General features: G+C 36.1%; 1 protein-coding gene across 1 annotated transcript in view; it reads right to left on the minus strand.

The window, feature by feature from the left end:
• fuss (SKI family transcriptional corepressor fussel) overlaps window positions 1-14,617 on the minus strand; it is a 166,480-nt gene extending 151,863 nt beyond the window's left edge. The window contains exons 1-3 of the mRNA XM_069838675.1: window positions 14,490-14,617; window positions 8,138-8,276; window positions 570-1,121 (exon numbers count right to left, since the gene is read on the minus strand). Of these exons, the coding sequence (XP_069694776.1) occupies window positions 570-1,121; window positions 8,138-8,276; window positions 14,490-14,617 (819 nt within the window). The remainder of the gene's footprint in view (window positions 1-569; window positions 1,122-8,137; window positions 8,277-14,489) is intronic.
• Window positions 14,618-20,602: the final 5,985 nt, after the last annotated feature.

Below are 20,602 nucleotides of genomic sequence, written 5' to 3' on the forward strand. Positions count from 1 at the left end.
TCAGTAGATTTACTGGCATGTAAAAGAACTCCTGCGGGACAAAATTCCGGCACATCCGGCGACGCTGATATAACGTCTGCAGTTGCGAGCGTCGTTAAATAAAACATATTTTTTTTACATACATACAGTCGACCTGGTTGGCGAGTTGGTATAGCGCTGGCCTTCTATGCCCAAGGTTGCGGGTTCGATCCCGGGCCAGGTCGATGGCATTTAAGTGTGCTTAAGTGCGACAGGTTCATATCAGTAGATTTACTGGCATGTAAAAGAACTCCTGCGGGACAAAATTCCGGCACATCCGGCGACGCTGATATAACCTCTGCAGTTGCGAGCGTCGTTAAATAAAACATAATTTTTTACATACATACATACATACATACATACATACATACATACATACATACATACATACATACATACATACATACATACATACATACATACATACATACAAGTGCCAAGAAGATCTGCGATACTTATACTAACACTATTATTTGATTTTGAGATTTAATTCCATTCACAAATCTAATACGACAATGCTTTTTCGTAATTATAATAATGAAGTAATCGACTACCTCCTCGGGAGGCGATCCGCTGAGCTTCATGTGTCGTCTCCAGGAGTTGAAATTGGCGGCGTCGGGCTGCACGTACTTGGCGGTGGGGCCCGTGCGGTGCGAGTGGAAGATGAACTTGTTGGGCGAGAAGAAGAGGCCGCAGAAGGTGCACTTGATGCACTTGGCGCGCGAGGAGTTGTAGCGCGCGGGCAGGAAGGCCCCCCGGCACCCCCACGCGCACTCGTGGTGCACCGAGAAGGCGAAGTCCTCCGGCAGGCGCGGCGGCGAGTTGTCGCCCAGGAAGGACTTGCAGAGACGCTCCGCCTCGCGACGCGTGATCATGCCGCAGCGCCGCGACGACACGGGCATGGCGCCCGCGCGACGCAGGATCTCGAGCTGCACGGGCGTGCACTGCACGCAGGTGATGCCGAGCGCCACGCGGCGGTTGTGGATCTCGTTGTAGCTGTATTCCTTGAGCAGCGTGTTGGAGATCTGCGCCAGGCACAGCCGCTCCTGCGACTCGATCACCAGCGACACGATGGGGATGCCATACAGCAGTACCGTCCCCACCTGCACACACCAAATGTAAATACCTCGGAATAGCGGGAAAAGCATGGAGAGCGTTACACTTTGTGATGAGGTTCTGATAAATCCAAAGAGATTGCATATAAATCACTAGTACGTCCAGTAATGGAATATGGTGCTGCATGTTGGGATCCTTACAGATTAGAACATATTAAGACACTGGAAAAGATTCAAAAACGGGCTCTCAAGTATTGTCGGAAAAATTCACCATTAAAACGGGACACACTCACGGACATGAGAATGCGAATTCGATTATGCGCACTGTTCAAAACATACAGAGATGAGCCTGCCTGGAGAGAAATAAAAAATAGGTTGCAGCCGCCAAATTACTCTTCAAGGAACGACCACTCATATGAATTGAGGGAAAGAAGACAGAGGACGGACACTGGAAAGTTTTCTTTTCTCAATCGTACTATCAGGGACTGGAATGCTTTACCTGCAGACTTACTAATGGCTTTACCAACAACCAAAATGTATTTAAAAATAGGCTTAAGGACCTTACTAATAGACGGTAATTATACACAGTATTTAAAGGGTGTAAATGATATTTTGTTATTGAAGTGTTGTATCAGTGAAGAATTATGTTGTGTCAGTGAAGTGTGTTGTGTAAGTGAAACGTGTTCCTGACAGTGAAGCTTTATAGTTTATAGTGGCAGTGCAAAGTATTTGAACAGTGAAATGTTTTTGAAGTGTTAGTGAAATCAGGATAGAATCAGTGAAATGTGTCGTAGTTCCAGTGCAGTGAGTGAGTTGACAGCGAAATGAGTGTAGTGTTGAAAGGTACTTGTGCAGATATGAACATATCATACTCGTGGGTTTTAGTTCGATCCTAGTTTTAAGATACAAATTAGACTTATTTCAAATGTTATTTTAAGTGATCGTTTCATTTGACTTAGGATATTCTCTGTTGTTGTTGTTGTTATTATTATTATTATTATTATTATTATTATTATTATTATTATTATTATTAGTATTATTAGTATTATTAATTGTATTTTCAATTAATAAGTTTATTATTGTCATTATTGAGTGTAATTAGTCACCACTGCCACCGGGTATATACCCATTGCAGTGTGAATAAATACATACATACACATACACCAGCACCAAATTTGCTCAGTTTGCCCTCTCCGTCTATAATCTTTTCGCTGTAAGAAAAATCCTAATATAAACAATGGCACGTGACTGAAGTGAGGCTTCATTGGCCGCTGTTTGGCGCCATAGATTCTCAGTACGTGTTCCCGCCTACTGTTGTACATTCTGTTTCATGTTAAACATTTCCCGTTAGGGTACGTACACGTTGGAGCGGCGATAAACGATAAAAGAAGCAGCGATGCTATATCAGAGAGAATTGAAGCATGCATTGTCATTAAGGTGTGCATACTGGAGTAACGATAAAAGCGAAGATACACGATAAAAGCGACGAAAATCCAAAGTTCCATTTTCTTCGCTCTTGTCGTTCATATGATCTCTGATTAAGATTATATTAATCTGTATAATTACCGGTGATTATCAATATATCCGAATATTAATCGATTTATTATTATTTCGGCTTATTAAATTAATTATTGTAGATATTGACAAATTGATCAGTTGTGTATTTATTCGTCCTATGTTATGTGATCACAAGAACCAATCACAACACAACGAATTTATACTATCTTTGGGATGAGAAACGGGTTTAATTTTGTACGTTTTTAAGTTATATTAACCTTGAACTTGGCAGCTGATACTTTCTATATATCTTCTCTCATTAAGTGGATACATAGAATATCTTCTACTGATAAATCAAAATGTTCGCTTCTCGCGTCCTCGTTGCTCCGATATGAACACTTGATTCTTTGATAATACCAAAGCGTCGCTAGACCATTTCTCTTATTGTTTATCGTTGCTCCAACGTGTACGTATCCTTACTCGTCAAGTAGGCCTAACCTCACTACTATGCATTCATTTTCTTAGGAAACATTTACTTGATAATTACTCTAATTAAAACTCACATAACTTATTATATACATTTAAGACTATTTGTTTTTCTCCGCTTTTGAGAGGGTTTCCACTTATTATGTTTAATAACCAAACACACCGAGGATGGAGAAGCCATACTTCAGTACCACGTGCTTACGTGAACAACTACGAGCTCAAGTGACGCCAGCTTGTTACAAGAACAGACTACTTCGGTATTACTGTTGGTATTCATCCGCGTTCATAGTACATAACAAAATATAAAAGTAGCTTTTCTTTTACATATCGTTTTACATATGAGTGAAGTTAGGCTATATGTTTCATTGTATTTAACAACTAGAATTCAATTTTTTATATTCAAATAATACAAGATGATAGTTTCCAAATACGGACTATATTTTCCTGCGTTGTGTGAGTGTTTCGACTGTGAGCCAATCACGGGTATGACAGCCACGTGCTTGTGTTTACATTAGGATTTTTCTTACAGCGGAAACGTGTAGTCCAAATTCGGTGACTCATAAGTATGTTTGGAAAACGCGTGAGCGTGCTCCTGGATAAAAAATAAGAACAATTCCTTACATTTTGACGGAAAATGCTTATTTATTGGGAAAAATAGTAATAGTGACTTTTATTTTCATAAGTATGTGATCATATTATTATGTTATTTTTGTTTTGATTTGTACCAGTGTTTGTTTACAAACAACGCAGTGAAAAGACAGTAGTACATTGTTTTTGTTTTGATTGGACGCGATGGTCCAGTTCCTTGGCCACCCAGGTCACCTGACCTCACCCATTAGATTTTTACCTTTGGGGTCACTTGAAGTCTGTCGTCTATGCAACACCAGTGAATGATGCGGAGGAGTTATTGCAACGTGTTGAAAATGCATGTCAATTGATCAGTGATGACAACATGATGTTTGAGCGAACTCGTCAGGATAGGCAAGGTACGCTGAGCTTTCCCAAACATTTTCGAAGAAGGGATAAGACCAATTTAGAATTTAGTTAATTAAAAACAGAAGCGTTTCCGCGTTTCGTTTACCTTCCAGCGACGTAAAGCACGGTCTAGACCACTATTTTCGAATCCCAGCTTACCCAAAAACTGTGTCACGCTTCGCTACTCGTACTCAGGCATGTGTAAACATTGGAGAGGAACTTTTTGTAAACGTTAAATGGCAGGTTTCCAAGCATGTACTTGTGACAACAAAAAAAGAACAAAAACAAAGTATGACCATTTCTCCAAAAATAAGCATTTTTCCGTCAAATTTTCATATAAGGAATTGTTCTTATTTTTTATTCAGGAGCACGCTCACACGTTTTTCAAACATACTTATAACTCACCTTGTATATACATATACTTTTTTTTTTACTAAGGGTAGGCCTAAGTACTTCACTTTTCGTTATTCGTTCACATGAAGCCAGTTATGTAGACCAATTTACCGACAGAGTGGTTGCCCAGGGTGTGCCTTAGGAGACTGGTCTTTGCAACACTCGCGAAGAAATGAGATGAGATGATGGAGATTTGTTGGGATGCCACAGGGGAACTGTAGCTCCCGGAGAAAACTTCTGAGATGGCGACTAGAGTAACAATACTGTGTTTTATAATAAATTTATTACACTGGTTTTATACGAGAGTTGGGGCATTTGTCATGATAATTTTTTTTCCGAGTTAAGCGATGGTATCACGAGATGTCGCATTCCGTTATACCTAGTGACGTCACGGCACTCCATTTTAAGCGTTACTTAGTATTGATACTGAATTCCATATTCATAATATCGACTGGTATCGCTAAAGTTCATTAAAGAGCAATGCCACTATATTGCGCCCATTAACAGTAACAATGCTGGATTTTTTCCGTCTCGATGCCCCATTCATTGAATATTTTCAGCATTACATTATTTAGTTACCCATGAGTGTGCCTTGAGTCCATTTCCTTCACTGAAACATTAGCAGATACGAAATTCGTGACTTTCAGAAAGTGCACAGATACACCTAGGGACATTGCGATACTGTATTCTAAGCGATACTGGTGTCGATACTGAATCTCATATTATTTAACTTACATCCAAAAACTCTTCTTTGTCATGATTTTCGTCTACACATCCTTCTTACGGAAATAAGTCCATGATGTACTTGTAGAAGGAGTCATTTAGCTGTTTATTCACAACACAATCAATACAACACAGTAACTTACTATGGTTAACTACAAATCCGATTCGTTTTGTTTCTTTGAATAGCCTACTTTTTTATACTGCTATTTTTAATATCGATGCCAATAAAATATCGAAAACACAATATCAAATCTCACTCCACTAATACTTATTCAGAAAAGAATAATTAAAATATGCCTTAATAAACCAATTGATTACTCATCCGAGCTTTTGTTTACTGATTTTAATGTTTTGAAAATTAAACAGATTTATTATATTGCCTTATTAATCTTCATACATAAAAACCGTAATAAATTCAAATTGTATCATCATAAATATGGAACTAAAAGATCCGATTTTATACGACTAGAGGAACCAAAGTGTTTCACAAGCACAGCTCTGAGCCATGGTACCTACTTTGGTCCAAGGTTATACAATAAAATAATTGATAAATACCCAAATTTGGAAAATTTTAGTATCAGGAATTTCAAAAATAGCGTTAGGAATTTAATTTTTAAAGAATATATATTGATTTAATATGTATATGTATTTGTATGACTTAAATTGTTAAAATTGAAATTGTATTTTTAAATTTAATTTATTCCTGTAAATTTTTTTTTCTTGACCCAGTTTGTGTCAAAAAATTATCTTTGTGTTTAGATATCTCCCTGAGCACGAGTTTTTTACTCCTTCAGGGAAGAACTAAGATTGTATTTCTGTCAATGTTATTTTTATTAACAATAAACAATAAATAAATAAATCTAAATACATATATTTAGTACCGCATATAAAGATCATTATGACTTAGTGTGTCTCGCCACTGATGATGTCTACCGCAGCTGTAGTAGATTTTTTAGGTCGGAAAACTCTCACCCCATTGAGTTGGAGTGTTTCTTATTTATATTATTTTCACATGGATGAGCCACTTTCAATTGGTGACCATCAATTTTATTTAATTGAAAATGTTTTAATAGAACTTGTATCGTCTGTAATAGTTCAACATTAGTCTCTCGAAATCCGTTAATTACCATAAGAAATCGGATATAAGATTGATTCAAATTCTTTGTTATATTCTATTAGGTTCCAATATTAGGGCCTATAAAATCGAAACATCATTCTTGTATACGATTTCGTTCCTTACTACGTTATTTTCCTTTGTACCAAATAAATAGTTAAGTTTTATGTATAAGCCCAATTTTCTAAAATTGTAAAAGAATTGTTCAATTCGTGTTATTTCCAAATAATTTTGGTTATGATTAAGAATGTTTCCTTTATGATTGTCTTCATGAATGAAATACATTATACAGTTCGTATAGAGCTGTCTGTCCGTAATATAAAGTAGTACAAAAACTTTCTGTTTTCTTTCTTTCTTTATTTTTTCTCCCACCTTATTCCGTTTTAAAAGTCAGTGCGGTACAAGAGAGGGGTTTTTATTTGCTTAACATTACTTATATTCACATATGGAACCTCCTTGCTGGGGATTTGATTCGACGCAGGACTCCCGCGGAGATATCACAGAACAATCACAGCTCAGTGGACCTATTCCCGTGGAATGGAGATCAGTCTCTGCCCACGCCGTGAATCTAACCACGGAGCACTGGGTTGAGAAGTTCGTACACTATCCATAGAACAGTAATGGCACTTTGTTGTAAATCAGGCCTGGACACTAATACCTCAATCGAGTCACTGCACACTACCCCTTAACTCCTCACTCAACCTTCCTCGGCTGAGGCAGTAATGTTTTCGTCCGATACGAACAGACATGTATTGTTCAGTAACGGATTGTATAAGGCAGGCATCATAGCTTCTACGAACTTTCGGGCTCTCGCTGGTTGCTTAAAATCTACCACTGATACACAGTACCTTAATATGCATTTGTTTGTAAGGTGGTGTAAGCAAAAGGGCATGGGTTGGAGTTTCTCCCTTCCCTTTCACTTCCCCTTTATGCCCATGGCTGTTATAAAGGCAATTGCAGACAATTTCGGAATGTTACCAGTGCCTATAATCTTTTCGCTGTAAGAAAAATCCTAATATAAACAATAGCACGTGACTGAAGTGAGGCTTCATTGGCCGCTGTTTGGCGCCATAGATTCTCAGTACGTGTTCCCGCCTACTGTTGTACATTCTGTTTCATGTTAAACATTTCCCGTTACTCGTCAAGTAGGCCTAACCTCACTACTATGCTTTCGTTTGCTTAGGAAACATTTACTTTATAATTACTGTAATTAAAACTCACATAACTTATTATATACATTTAAGACTATTTGTTTTTCTCTGCTTTTGAGAGGGTTTCCACTCTTATGTTTAATAACCAACCACACCGAGGATGCAGAAGCCATACTTCAGTACCACGTGCTTACGTGAACAACTACGAGCTCAAGTAACGCCAGCTTGTTACAAGAACAGACTACCTCGGTGTTACTGTTGGTGTTCATCCGCGTTCATAATACATAACAAAATATAAAAGTAGCTTTTCTTTTACATGGCGTTTTACATATGAGTGAAGTTATATGTTTCATTGTATTTAACAACTAGAATTCAATATTTTATTTTCAAATAGGCTACTCGTAATATAAGATGATAGTTTCCAAATACGGACTATATATTCCTGCGTCGTGTGAGTGTTTCGACTGGGAGCCAATCACGGGTATGACAGCCACGTGCTTTTGTTTACATTAGGATTTTTCTTACAGCGAAAACAGTATAGACTAGCTCCAGGTGTTCTCTGTAGGTCTAGTACTACATAAGTTATGCGAATAAAATGTGTTCTGCATGAATGGGTGGGGGTTGAAGACCGACATCTGTTCAGCCTTGCTTTATTCAGCCGCCCAACTCATTTTAACAATATATTCCATTCAGAATTACATAAATAAGAATGCTGATTAAATTACCTGGTTCGGTTTCGAGTTCAATTGTGGCTGAGTCGGCGAAAGCTTCTGTTCCTTGGGACTACGCGGTTCAGTCACGTGACTAGCAGAGGTAATTGGTATCCCCGTAGCAGACTCCATTCCTGAGAAGCAACGCTCCGATCTAAAAGAAAAGGTACAAAAAGACGTTAATTTCTTGGTACATGGATCGTATTTTTGGCAATCTGCTGTCATCTCTAAAGCATGAAGACGAATCAGAACATTTCGAGCATGACAGCAACAACATTTGTTCATTGCTGACATCAGTTCCAGGAAGAGAAGGACTTCCCTCGTGTCTAAATTGTGGATTTGGGCATATACTTTTGGAAAACATATTATATGTCTTTCACGTGTTAAATGTTATGTTACCTTGTTAACATATTTCGACCTGCTATCGGCTATCATCAGAACTGGTTGTTGCTGGTCTTGGCGCTTTTTGTTTTGTTTCCTGTGAGAGTGTGTTTGTGTAAAGTAATGTGGAGTCAAAGAGTGTGTGTGTTCTGAAATTGAGTTATGTGTTGAGAATTTCATGTGGATGTGTTTTTGTGTGTTTGTATATTTCGTATTGTTGTAGTGTGTTTAGTTTCTGGCTTTTTGGTTAGATGTGTAGAATTTCCATGTCTGTGTTGATGTCTCTGTATGTGTGGTTAGCATTGTGATGTGTTCTGCATATATGGAAGTGTTTTGTAATTTTGTTATGGCTGTGATGTGTTTTCTGTAACGTGTTTGAAATGATCTGCCTGTCTGTCCTATGTAGAAGTTGTTGCAGGTGTTACATTTGAGTTTGTGTACGCTTGTAAGGCAACAAAAAATTTAACACGTGAAAGACATATAATACGTTTTCCAAAGTGATATAGTGTTAAAAATTATGTAATCAAGTTGTAAGGTAGGTGTCCCTGATATGGCGATGCTAAGGTTTGAGAATTTTTCTAGCCGCCATTTTGAAAAAAATATGTAAACCACTTTTTTCTTACTCGTTCTCAGTCTAATGGACTTTCTTAAAACAATTTCCTTTCCCCATAAAAATAGCTTTAATTGTCCAAAAAGTCCCAAATTCCAAAAGTCTACCTATTGTCCATATTAGGAACATGTGCATATGATATGGCCACCCTTGTTCCATGTTCTACAAATCGTGATTGTTTTCAGTTTGATAGCGCAGTTGTGCTAAAATTAAATAATTTTGGTGTAAAATGAATAAAAACGACACTTAATAATCTTTTTTATAATTCAAAAGTGTAGTTAAAACAGGTTTTTCCATAAAAAATTAAGTTGTTTTTCTTAAAATACAAAATTTTTGCGTAATCCCAGCTATAAGGCATGTTAATTTGTCAGGTGAAAAAATAAAAGTGAAATGAACTTGATATGGCCATGGTCATTTGATATGGCCATATCAGGAGCAGGTAAGCTTTCACGAAAATCGTTTGATTATGAACAACTCGTAAAAGATACGCATCAACGACAACACCAATCAACAGAACATTAAAAACTGAATGGAGTACTATGGTTGTCATGAAACAAGTCTTTGAAAAAGATGCATAAAACAGAGGAGACTTACTTACTTACTTACTTACTTACTTACTTACTTACTTACTTACTTACTTACTTAATTACTTACTTACTTACTGGCTTTTAAGGAACCCGGAGGTTCATTGCCGCCCTCACATAAGCCCGCCATTGGTCCCTATCCTGAGCAAGATTAATCCAGTCTCTACCTCCCTCAAATCCATTTTAATATTATCTTCCCATCTACATCTCGGCCTCCCCAAAGGTCTTTTGCCCTCCGGCCTACCAACTAACACTCTATATGCATTTCTGGATTCGCCCATACGTGCTACATGCCCTGCCCATCTCAAACCTCTGGATTTAATATTCCTAATTATGTCAGGTGAAGAATACAATGCGTGCAGTTCTGCGTTGTGTAACTTTCTCCATTCTCCTGTAACTCCATCCCGCTTAGTCCCAAATATTTTCCTAAGCACCTTATTCTCAAACATCCTTAACCTATGTTCCTCTCTCAGAGTGAGAGTCCAAGTTTCACAACCATACAGAACAACCGGTAATATAACTGTCTTATAAATTCTAACTTTCAGATTTTTTGACAGAAGACTAGATGATAAAAGCTTCTCAACCGAATAATAGCACGCATTTCCCATATTTATTCTGCGTTTAATTTCCTCCCGAGTGTCACTTATGTTTGTTACCGTTGCTCCAAGATATTTGAATTTTTCCACCTCTTCGAAGGATAAATCTCCAATTTTTATAGTTCCATTTCGTACTATATTACAAAGGAGACTTACCAGAGAAAAATAAGAAGAAGTCACATGAAAACCGCAAAACAGGCAACTGACGCCATATTGCTCAACCTGACTGGATGGAAAACGATCAAGTGACATACCAGGCAGTGGCGCAGCGTCAGTGTAAGCTAAAAAGCTCAGCTTCCCCAGTTAATAATAATTTCATAATAAACCTGCAGTTTACGAACAAAATTATGTATTAATTTTAATTAAGTTTATATTTATGCGTTAAATATTGTGATGCGGCAGCTCAGGATGATTTATGATGCAGCAGTAAACTAGAAGCCTGCACACACCTGCTTCCAAGCAGAGTGGTTTCTTTCACTCATTCTTCTGTGTAACCCAGCCGCAGATTTTCCATCCCTTTCTAACTAAACTACCCTGGTCGCAAGGCTCGCAAGAAGCTAGCTTTAACATTGAAAGTTTCCGAGTTATCCCTTTCGTGAGTTGTGTTCAGTTGAAGTGTTAGTGTGCATTGCGGCTGATATAATAAATAATGAGTGAAATAACAGTTCCTGACACCAATGTACTTGAATTTTTAGGACAATTCTATTATCAAGACTGACTTACGAACAAAAGTGCGATTTAAAAAACAAATGACCGTGTCTATTTGTTAGAAATATGTGTAAACCATGAAATCATATTTTACTACGTACCATTTGAGGTCATGCCTTATTTGTGTTACATACGAGGTTCCAACCAATCTTCGGACTGCAGACTTGACATTGACTACTATTTATTTTAAGACTATATTTTTGTAATACGTTTTCTCATATGTACATGAAAGACAACTTGAGTTAGCTCAAAATTTCATGCTACGCCACTGATACCAGGATGCCCTTTCACTGGATGCTGCTGCAATTTAGCGGATTTTTTGGTTAACTAACTCACAATAGAGGGGGTGGCCATATCAGGAACATGGCCATAACAAAAGCACCCACCTTACATATAATAATTTTGCTTTCATTAATATAATGTATTTTATGAAGAAGGGGAACAACCGGTACCGAACTCGCGGTACTTGAGTCCAGAGACAACTACAGCACCATGAAGATGGCACGGATGTTACTAATATTGAAGGGAGGTTTTATGCTGAGCTCCATATTGAAACGAGCTGCGGGTTTGAAGTCGACCCTCCTACTTCGGAACGACAAGTGGTAGAGCTCAGTTTGAGTACTGCTTCAAGTCCTGGAGTAGCTACAGTCGTCCCTTGTTTCCCAATTTGTTTAATAGAAGCGAAGGGGTGGGGGAAAGAGCAGGTCAATTTTAATTGGAATTGCGCCTGAATCCTGAACAAAATTCCCCCTCCAGCCGCCCGGCTCCCGTGGGATTAGATAATTCAATTTGACACTCCGGCCTTGTCGCGAATGCGTTAAACAAACTGTTCTGCTTTTGTGACGCCGGAAATTAAATTCGAGGTGATGGAGGGGGGAGAGGGTGTCTCTTTATTTAGAAGAAACAAACAAGTGACTGCTGTATCGCGAACAAGAGCCGGCTGTATTAAACCGTCGCAGAAAGACTTTTGGAGCTACAAGGATTTTCTGTTATTTGACATTTTCCGTCTCTACCTTGTACAGAACTGGTCATAAGGAAACTCCTCTTCTCTTCGACTTAATTAAACGACTGTTTGCAAATTGGAATGACGTCAATCTTGTCATAAAACCTATATTACGATTAATTTAACATTCCTCAATTTAACAGTAGTATTATTACATTAGTATATAGGCCTACATTCATTTTAAGAGAGATTAGAAAATTGTAGGCCTTGTTAGACTCATACGCACATATTAAGGGCTCTGGCCTAAATACTACAAAGTAAGAAATCCGGAGGACGGCATTGTAGCTAATAAGTAGGGCTAGGATTTTGGTGAAATTGCATCTTGTTTCTGTTAAGCCAAAAACATAGCTGCTTTAGTATTTATATGTTAGGTGATAAACTGAGTGTTTTAAGACACATTTTTAGGGCATTTTTTTTTGCATTTTTTGCCTGTTTCAGCTCATAAGAGCATTTTTTGTTTTATTCGGTCATTTTTTAGGCATTTTCATTAATTTTGGCCATAAATTCCCATTATTAATGTCAAATAATATTTATTTCCTTTGATATTTTCTCTACACATTTTGTCCATTAATACCCATTATTTTGTATAATATTTTAATCGTTTTTCTACACAAATATTGCCATTTTAACGTAGTACACCCCATGTAATGGATCAGTCCAACCACCCCTTCAACATAGACTCCTCTATACCTGCTAGTTCCGGATAAGAGTGGCCTTGGGGTGGACTACATGGAAGTAAAATAATTAATTAAAGTGTACTACTAAGAAAAATTGTGTAACATTAAATAAACTTAAATGTTAGTACTAGAATTTAATGTAATTACTAGTCTAAATATTAGGTAGTACAAAACCTCTTTTCCTATTAAGCCAGTTAAGTAAGATCAATTTTAGGGCATTTTTAAGGGCAATTTTTGAAAGATTTTTAGGTCATAAATGCATTGTTTTTAGGACATTTTTTCTTGATCTAGAGGTCATCAAAATCCTAGCCCTACTAATAAGCGTATTCTTTTTTATATAAGTACGGTTAATAAAACATACAAGTTTTTTTATTTTTCGAAAGAAATTTGATGAAGACCACAAATTACCAAATAGCTCAGTTCTTTGATCTTTGCATAATACGAGTATACAGAATAAACAGTAAGTAAAGCCATTAATTTCAGGGCGTTATTCTTCGAGATATTATAAACAAAGGGCGAAAACGTTTGCATTTCAATGTTATAATATACAATGATCATTTACTTTTGTAAGTGTTATTGATTTTAAACTATGATATGTCATTTAGACTGAACTCTAAATAAAATTAAATTATATTACCTCATGAGAATGTTTGCTTGTAAGATGATTGTCATCAAGTAGTGACTTACGATAGCGTGAAATCACACAATCACCAACCACTTAAACGATGCACGCAATTATACTGATTCTAAGAATATCCTGCCATCCTTTTGTATGTATGTATTTATTAACACTACAATTGGGTATACACCCGGTGACAGTGATGTATAATATACAAAAATTACAATTTACATGAAATAAAATAAAATAAACGTAAATGAAATAAAATAAAATAAACGTAAATCTATAAATAGTAGATGCAATAAACCTAGGACTATAAATAAAAACTATTCTATAATAACGCCTACGATAAGCAAAAGTAAATCTAACTTATAAGTACTTCTATTTCACCCAACTATTACCAATGTAAATAATTACATGTTACCTTAATTAATTACATACCAACTTAATTACATATCATCTTAATTAATTAAATATCACCTTAATTTATTTACACATCAACTAAATTACATATCATCTTAATTAACTACATATCAATTTAATTAATTATATATCAACTCAATTAGTTACATGGCACAACTTAAATAATTACACTGCACCTCCAATTACATTTTCAGTCTAATCTTCTCAACCTTTCTTTAAATGTATTGATTTTAAGAGGACCACTCTGAAAGATCGCCGCTGGTAAGCTGTTCCAGTCTACTATTGTGCGGTTAACAAAGGAAAATTTTGCCACGTCCGTTCTTTGTTTTCTACAGTTAAACTTCCTAATATGATCAGCCCTTCCTAAGTATGGTGTTGCTAATCTAGCATTCATATCGGTCCATGCTTTGTGTCCCATTTGTGCCTTAAACAATGCGGTGAGTCTGGTTTTTCGTGGCCTTGATTTGAGAAGTTCCCACCCTAAGTCTTTTACTATCTCCTCACCATGTCCCTTCCCCATTTTGACATATTTTGCTGCCTTGCGTTGGACCTTTCCTATTGAATCGATTTGGTTTTGTCTGTACGGATCCCAGTAAGATTTAGTAAGATTTTTAGTAAGTGAATATGAGCTATTTATGGCTCGGATTTTTTTTATAGTTGTTTGTTGTTGTTCAGTCTACTGTCCGAGGAGACGTAGGAACCTCATAGGTTATAATATTAGAAAAAAATAAAGTAAAAATAGAGTCGTATAGATGGACTTTCATACAAAGAGTAATAAACAAAACAAGCAGTCCCCGCTGATTCAGCAGCGATGTCCTCTGGGGACACGAATCTCTTGTGGTCCATGAAATTATATTCCAGCCACATTGCTGGAGCGGCAATGATTTCCATCATTCTGGTTTAATAAAGTTCCATCCCCTGTGCCATTTACGCATGCCTTCCTAGTACACGGCACATGTGGTTTTTGATCTAAGCAACAGATAGACAAATAGACAGTGACGTTGCACAATAAAAAGCTGCGTTGCCGTTACGGAAGTCTGTTCAACAATTCCCCATGCAAATGTAATTTAATGTTTGCTCGAGCCCGCGGGTAAGCCAATTCCAGCCGCGATGAATTCATCAAACTGTGTTGAATCTTGTTCTGCAACAATATGTGCGCAAGGGTGATCGAAGTCTAGCTTGGTTTATAAAGTTACTTAACACACGTCACGACATGAGCAACTAATTTATCACAGGATCTGCAACAGCTCGAGACATAGGACTAGGCTAATAAAATAATAATAATAATAATAATAATAATAATAATAATAATAATAATAATAATAATAATAATGATAATAATAATAACAATAATAATAATAATAACAACAATAATATTGTGTAATCTATATACATAATTTAAACTGGTAATCGAAATTACGGGAAAACGGCTGAACGGATTTTAATAAATAACCCCTCATTTTGAAGCTTGGAACTCAAAGTTTTTCAGAAAAATAGTAGTTTTCAGTGGAATTTCAATTTTTCAACATAATTTTCCTATTTTCCAATATCCATCTGTCGTCAGTTTTGAGAACTAGCTAATTGCATTTCAGAATAAAACAAAACACACACTACAGTTAACAATATTACACGAAGGCCATGATCTGCAAGAATGCTGACATATTTAGAGCTCAAATTAAATTGGTTATTAAAAACTTAACTTACAAAAAATAATTTACAGATTCGATTCTGTGGTGTGTAATTTTCTGCGTGCAACTGTGTATTGGATATTAAAAACTACAAAACTTGAGGTGGTTTGATGACATTATTACCATTAGAAATAAAATATTATTGTAGTTAATGCCATGATGTGACTATTTTTCATTAATGCTATTGATGACATGAAAGTGAAACGTTTTGGGGTTATATAAGTAGATGTAGAGAATAACTTAAATTAGATTTTGATTTCTATATTTTACTGAGTGGCGGCTACATAGTATATATATATATATATAGTGTATGTTACTGAAAACTATAAAACTTATGTAAGATAATAATATTATTAAAAATAAAATATTTTTATAGTTATTAATCAAGTGGGGTTGGGTCTTCTTCATATATTTCATGGCGGTGTGGTGTAGATATTTATATGCGTGGTTCTCTTCAGTATTGGCTCGAGAGAGAGTATCTTTCATTATTACGGAAGCAAATAACTTTCAGAATGTCTGGTGTTCATCATTGAAAATAAATCTGAAAAATGTTTATTTGAACGTCTAATGAACTTAGTTTGCAGCATTTGCTGTAAAAGCCACTAGTATAATATAAATTCAAAGTTTTTTTGCCCAAGAGTAGGTCTTTCACTGCAAACATAGCATTCTCTAATATTTCCTATTTTCTGCCTTCCTCTTTGTCTCCGCTGTGATCCATATATCTTAATGTCGTCTATCATCTGATATCTTCTTCTGCACCGAACCCTTCTCCCGTCCACCATTTCTTCCAGTGCATCCTTCAGCAGGCAGTTCCTTTCCAGCCAGTGACCCAGCCAATTCCTTTTCCTCTTCCTGATCAGTTTCAGCATCATTCTTTCTTCACCCAATCTTTTCAACACAGCTTCATTTCTCATTCTGTTTGTCCATTTCACAGCTCTATTCTTCTCCCTAATACTGTATAATGTAATATAATGTAATATAATATAATATAATATAATATAATATAATATAATATAATATAATATAATATAATACATCGTGTCCCGTTTAGAGAGAACGATCGATGAATGATGCTTTACTTATCTGGAAATGGGATTTCAGTGATACTGCATTGGCATGACCTGTCATTTGTATTATTTCTTGTTCCTGTATCCAGCCTGAACTATATTTGATACTGCTGTGGATCGGCCAGAATGTTTTGTGTGTTTTTTTTTTTTTTGTTCTAAACCAGCTTTCTGAGCTTGAATTTACCGCTAACAGAGTGATGACGTAATCACTGCATACTGATGCGATTGCATGTCCAGTATTGTACGTGACGTCTTATTTCCTTACAAAGCGTCTTATCAAGAAACAGAACTGTGATTGGTTGATTTTAAGGCGTTTCTGAAGCGCTATTGGCCAATATCGCAAATTAAAAAAAATAGTCAAAAAAATTCAAGAATCTTACAGTTCACGCTTATGTTGAGTAATGAAGGTGTTTTTATGTAAGAAAGTATAATTTTGGATCAAGTCAATTCCGACATTAATTAGAGTGAACAAGTGCGCAATTTGGTTAGGCAACAGAGTGTACAGTAGTTGTATTGCATTAGTAATCATTAGTCCGCCATTGCCACAGTAACAAACACTTGAAAGCAGGTAATCCGTATAGGTAATTATAGCAATTGAGTGCCACAGTGGGTCTGTAGCATGTTGCCTTAACAGTTAGTCCGCTCGGCCTCACAGGTACACTCCACCAAACAGAAATCGTTGCTTATGTCGATCTTATTGCGTTCAATACTACGTGACCCTCTTGATAGAATGCTTGAAAAGAATGAAAAGAACGCCCCAGAAATGTGTGAAAATAAAAACAATAAAAAACAATATGTTTATATACCTATTATGAAATGGAAGAGCGACGTAGGAACGCCCTCAATATTGAACTGATTTAGGCCTATCTGTTTGATAATTTGGTTATTTATCACAATTTTACTTATTTTCGGTGACTGATCTTTAAATGCCATAGACTTTGTTTTCTGTATAGATATTGTTAAATTTCTATTCTTATATTATTTTTGTAAGTATAGGGTAGAGTAGCATAAATCGCAACGCTTCCTAAGTGGCACCACTGCTAGTTTAAAACAAATTACTATAGTAGTGTGGCATCTAGTGGTATTGTTACAATCTACCATATGAATTTCCACCATGTCACTTGATTTCTGCCACTTCTTTGTGTCAGCAGCGTGGCGATAGTGTATCTAATATAATCGCTCAAGTGAATGTATATTATCTAACATTTTGTAACTAAATAACGGATTTGGATGCAAAGGAATCCATAATCTTAAGATGTTATTGGTTTAAAGAGGTATTAAAGAACATTTAACTTAGTAGGATTTTCGAACATGTGGTGATTAAAGGCTAGAATGAAGGAAATAATAACTTATGACGTAGTTTCTCAATTCGCACCACTTTGTAGGTGCCTAATTCGCACCGGTGCGATATGAGCAACTGTAGCAATTCTAACCGTAAAAAAAGAAGGCCTCAAAAATTTTAACTGAACGAGGAATGTATCAGGTGGGTGCAATATCAAGTGGTGAAAAGGGCATTAATAAAAAACAAGTGTGTGTTGTACAAGCGCACCAGGTATTTTGTGCCACCTGTGATAATTTTTAAACGTCAAACAGTGCATCCTTCATTATCAGCTGGCGCTCCTCCAGGATCGTTATTTGTTTGTTCTGAGTCAGGTTACATCAAGAGTGAACTATTTGTCGAATAGCTCAAACATTTTATTTGCCACTCAAACCTGCCATAGAAAAAAGTGCTGCTTCTGTATGTCCACCTATACGACCCATTCCAAAAATTTAGAAGCTAGATTATCTCGGGAAAATGCTATGCTCCTGTTTCAGCTTCCTCGTCATAATACTCATAGGCCCAGCCTTTAGATGTTTCTATCTTCAAATCATTTCAGACAGCTATATCATGAAGCAGTTCTTAGGTCGCTTCGAGATAATCGTGAAGAAAAGATGACGCAGTTTACAGTCTGAACTGCCTGGTGAAGCACATGGCAAATGTATAACAATAAAAAACGCATTCAGGAAGTTTGAATGTTAGGTAATTTATGCTCTATTTTTTCAATTTCATTTTAAGATGCGTTACTCTCTTTCATTAATGTCAGTAAACTTGTAATTTGCATTTATTACATTATTCATTCAAATACTCTTCAATATGTTCAATATTAAAAGCTTTCCTTCATTCTGTTCCCTGCAGATAAAGAGGTGCGATTTAAGAAACCCCAGGTGCTATTTAGGAAACCAGTTGCCTAAATGGCACCATTGACATGTGTTTCGAAAATGTAATTTTAATTAAAAAATATTAAATCAAATTCAAGGATTCTTTTTTACATGAAAGGTAAATGTTCTGGGAATGTATCCCTGTAAAGTAATGGAGAAAATAAAAACTGTATTGTTCAATAAAAATTATAAATGCTAAAGTGGTGCGATATAGGCAACCTAACCTATATATTGCTTTTTGTAAGTTATTCTCAGAATTGGATATTATAATCTGGTCATCTGCAAATAGTAGATTTTTTAGTTGTATATTATGTGAAATTGGAATTCCAATTATATTTTCCTTTTGCCATTTTGCAATGATATCGTTTACATACATATTGAATAACGCTTATGATAATGAACATCCTTGGCGTACTCCTCTATCTATAGCGATTTTGTCAGACATCTTTGAGTTGTAAATTGTACATACTTGCTTATGAGTATATATATATGATCGCATTTAGTAAAATAATTGGAATATTTTTGGATTTCATAATATTAAATACAGGGACATCGTTTTATTTTTACTTCAATTTTTATTGTACCTGAGTTTTTGAATGTACTTCACTCCCACCCCTTCTACTAATGAAGTTCAACCGTCCTCCACACAGATCCAAGACCGCATATACAGTCATAGTAGCCTTACGGTCATAGTGAACAGTACGTTCCAAAAATATGTTCGCGTTTTCCAGTGACGAAAGAGCTTTCAATATTGCATCATTTTCCTTTTGCCTACGTCACATCCCGGTTTCCCCCACCTGCTTCTATTCGCCTCTCTGTAAATGCTAGTGGCTGGGCTGTCTTAGCTCTTTTCTGAGAACATTAATTTCTGTTAGGAATTGGACTTCTACGTAATATTATAACCATACAATTGTTTAAAATAACTTAAATAAAAGGGCCTCGTTAAGTAATTAACTGTCACGTGATTTCCTCCCTTTCTACGACGCTGCGACGTAACCACTTAGACGGACAGTAGATAGCATGTCTGAGTAATTTTATCTTTTCGGATCGGGCAGAAGTGAAGATTGAATTTACAGTACGTAAGGTCTCTTTTATAGAGTAGGTACGGAATTATTTCAACATGAGTTACTGATACGAAGTACGAACCTGGTAATTGGAATTACGTACAATAGTCTATAGTGCGATAATATGCACATTAGAACTGAAGCCTGTTTCGAAATGAACGGCCACCATTTTCAAAAATGTGTTTAAATATCCATATTATGATTATTTTTCAATTTAACTTCATTCTCTATAGTGTACGCTAATGTGCTGTAGACAGTATAATATACACTGCATAATGAATACGTCCGCATGGAAAGCTCAGTTCGTGAGTAAAAACACTCATTGTTAATACTGTACTGTATTTTGATTAAACAAAAACATAATGAAAATTATCAAACTCAAAATCGCGATATTTCCTAGTTTACGTAAATGGATGAACTACTTTTCTTCCCTCTTATACCTAATAAAGTGATTTGTTTGTATATTACGCCAGTATCATCGAACTCCAGTCGTGGAAGGGGGTAACAAACGGTGTTTCCGGTTCTTAATCGTTGATCCAAAGGTATAGCCAGGTTAATATTAGAAATGTTAGTAAAAATAAAATGATATCCCTGTAGAAGTTATCTGTTCACACAGTGGAAAGATTTTCCGTAATGTATAAATAAAAAGTGGGTTTCCAGATAGAATTCTCTACGTTTTTCAATTAATAATTTTAAACAAAATGTAGGATATGTGCATTTGAGCAATAGTGCCAACTTCTAGTCGCATTTCTACTTGTGTAGTAGAGAGCACAATGGAATTACTTGCAGCGTGCCGAGTAGCGAAACTTACTTCATTATTAGCTGTCTTAACTGCAGAGTGGAGCTGAATTTTGCTTATTA

Source organism: Periplaneta americana, chromosome 11, assembly GCF_040183065.1.
Source record: "Periplaneta americana isolate PAMFEO1 chromosome 11, P.americana_PAMFEO1_priV1, whole genome shotgun sequence".
NCBI lineage: Eukaryota > Metazoa > Arthropoda > Insecta > Blattodea > Blattidae > Periplaneta > Periplaneta americana.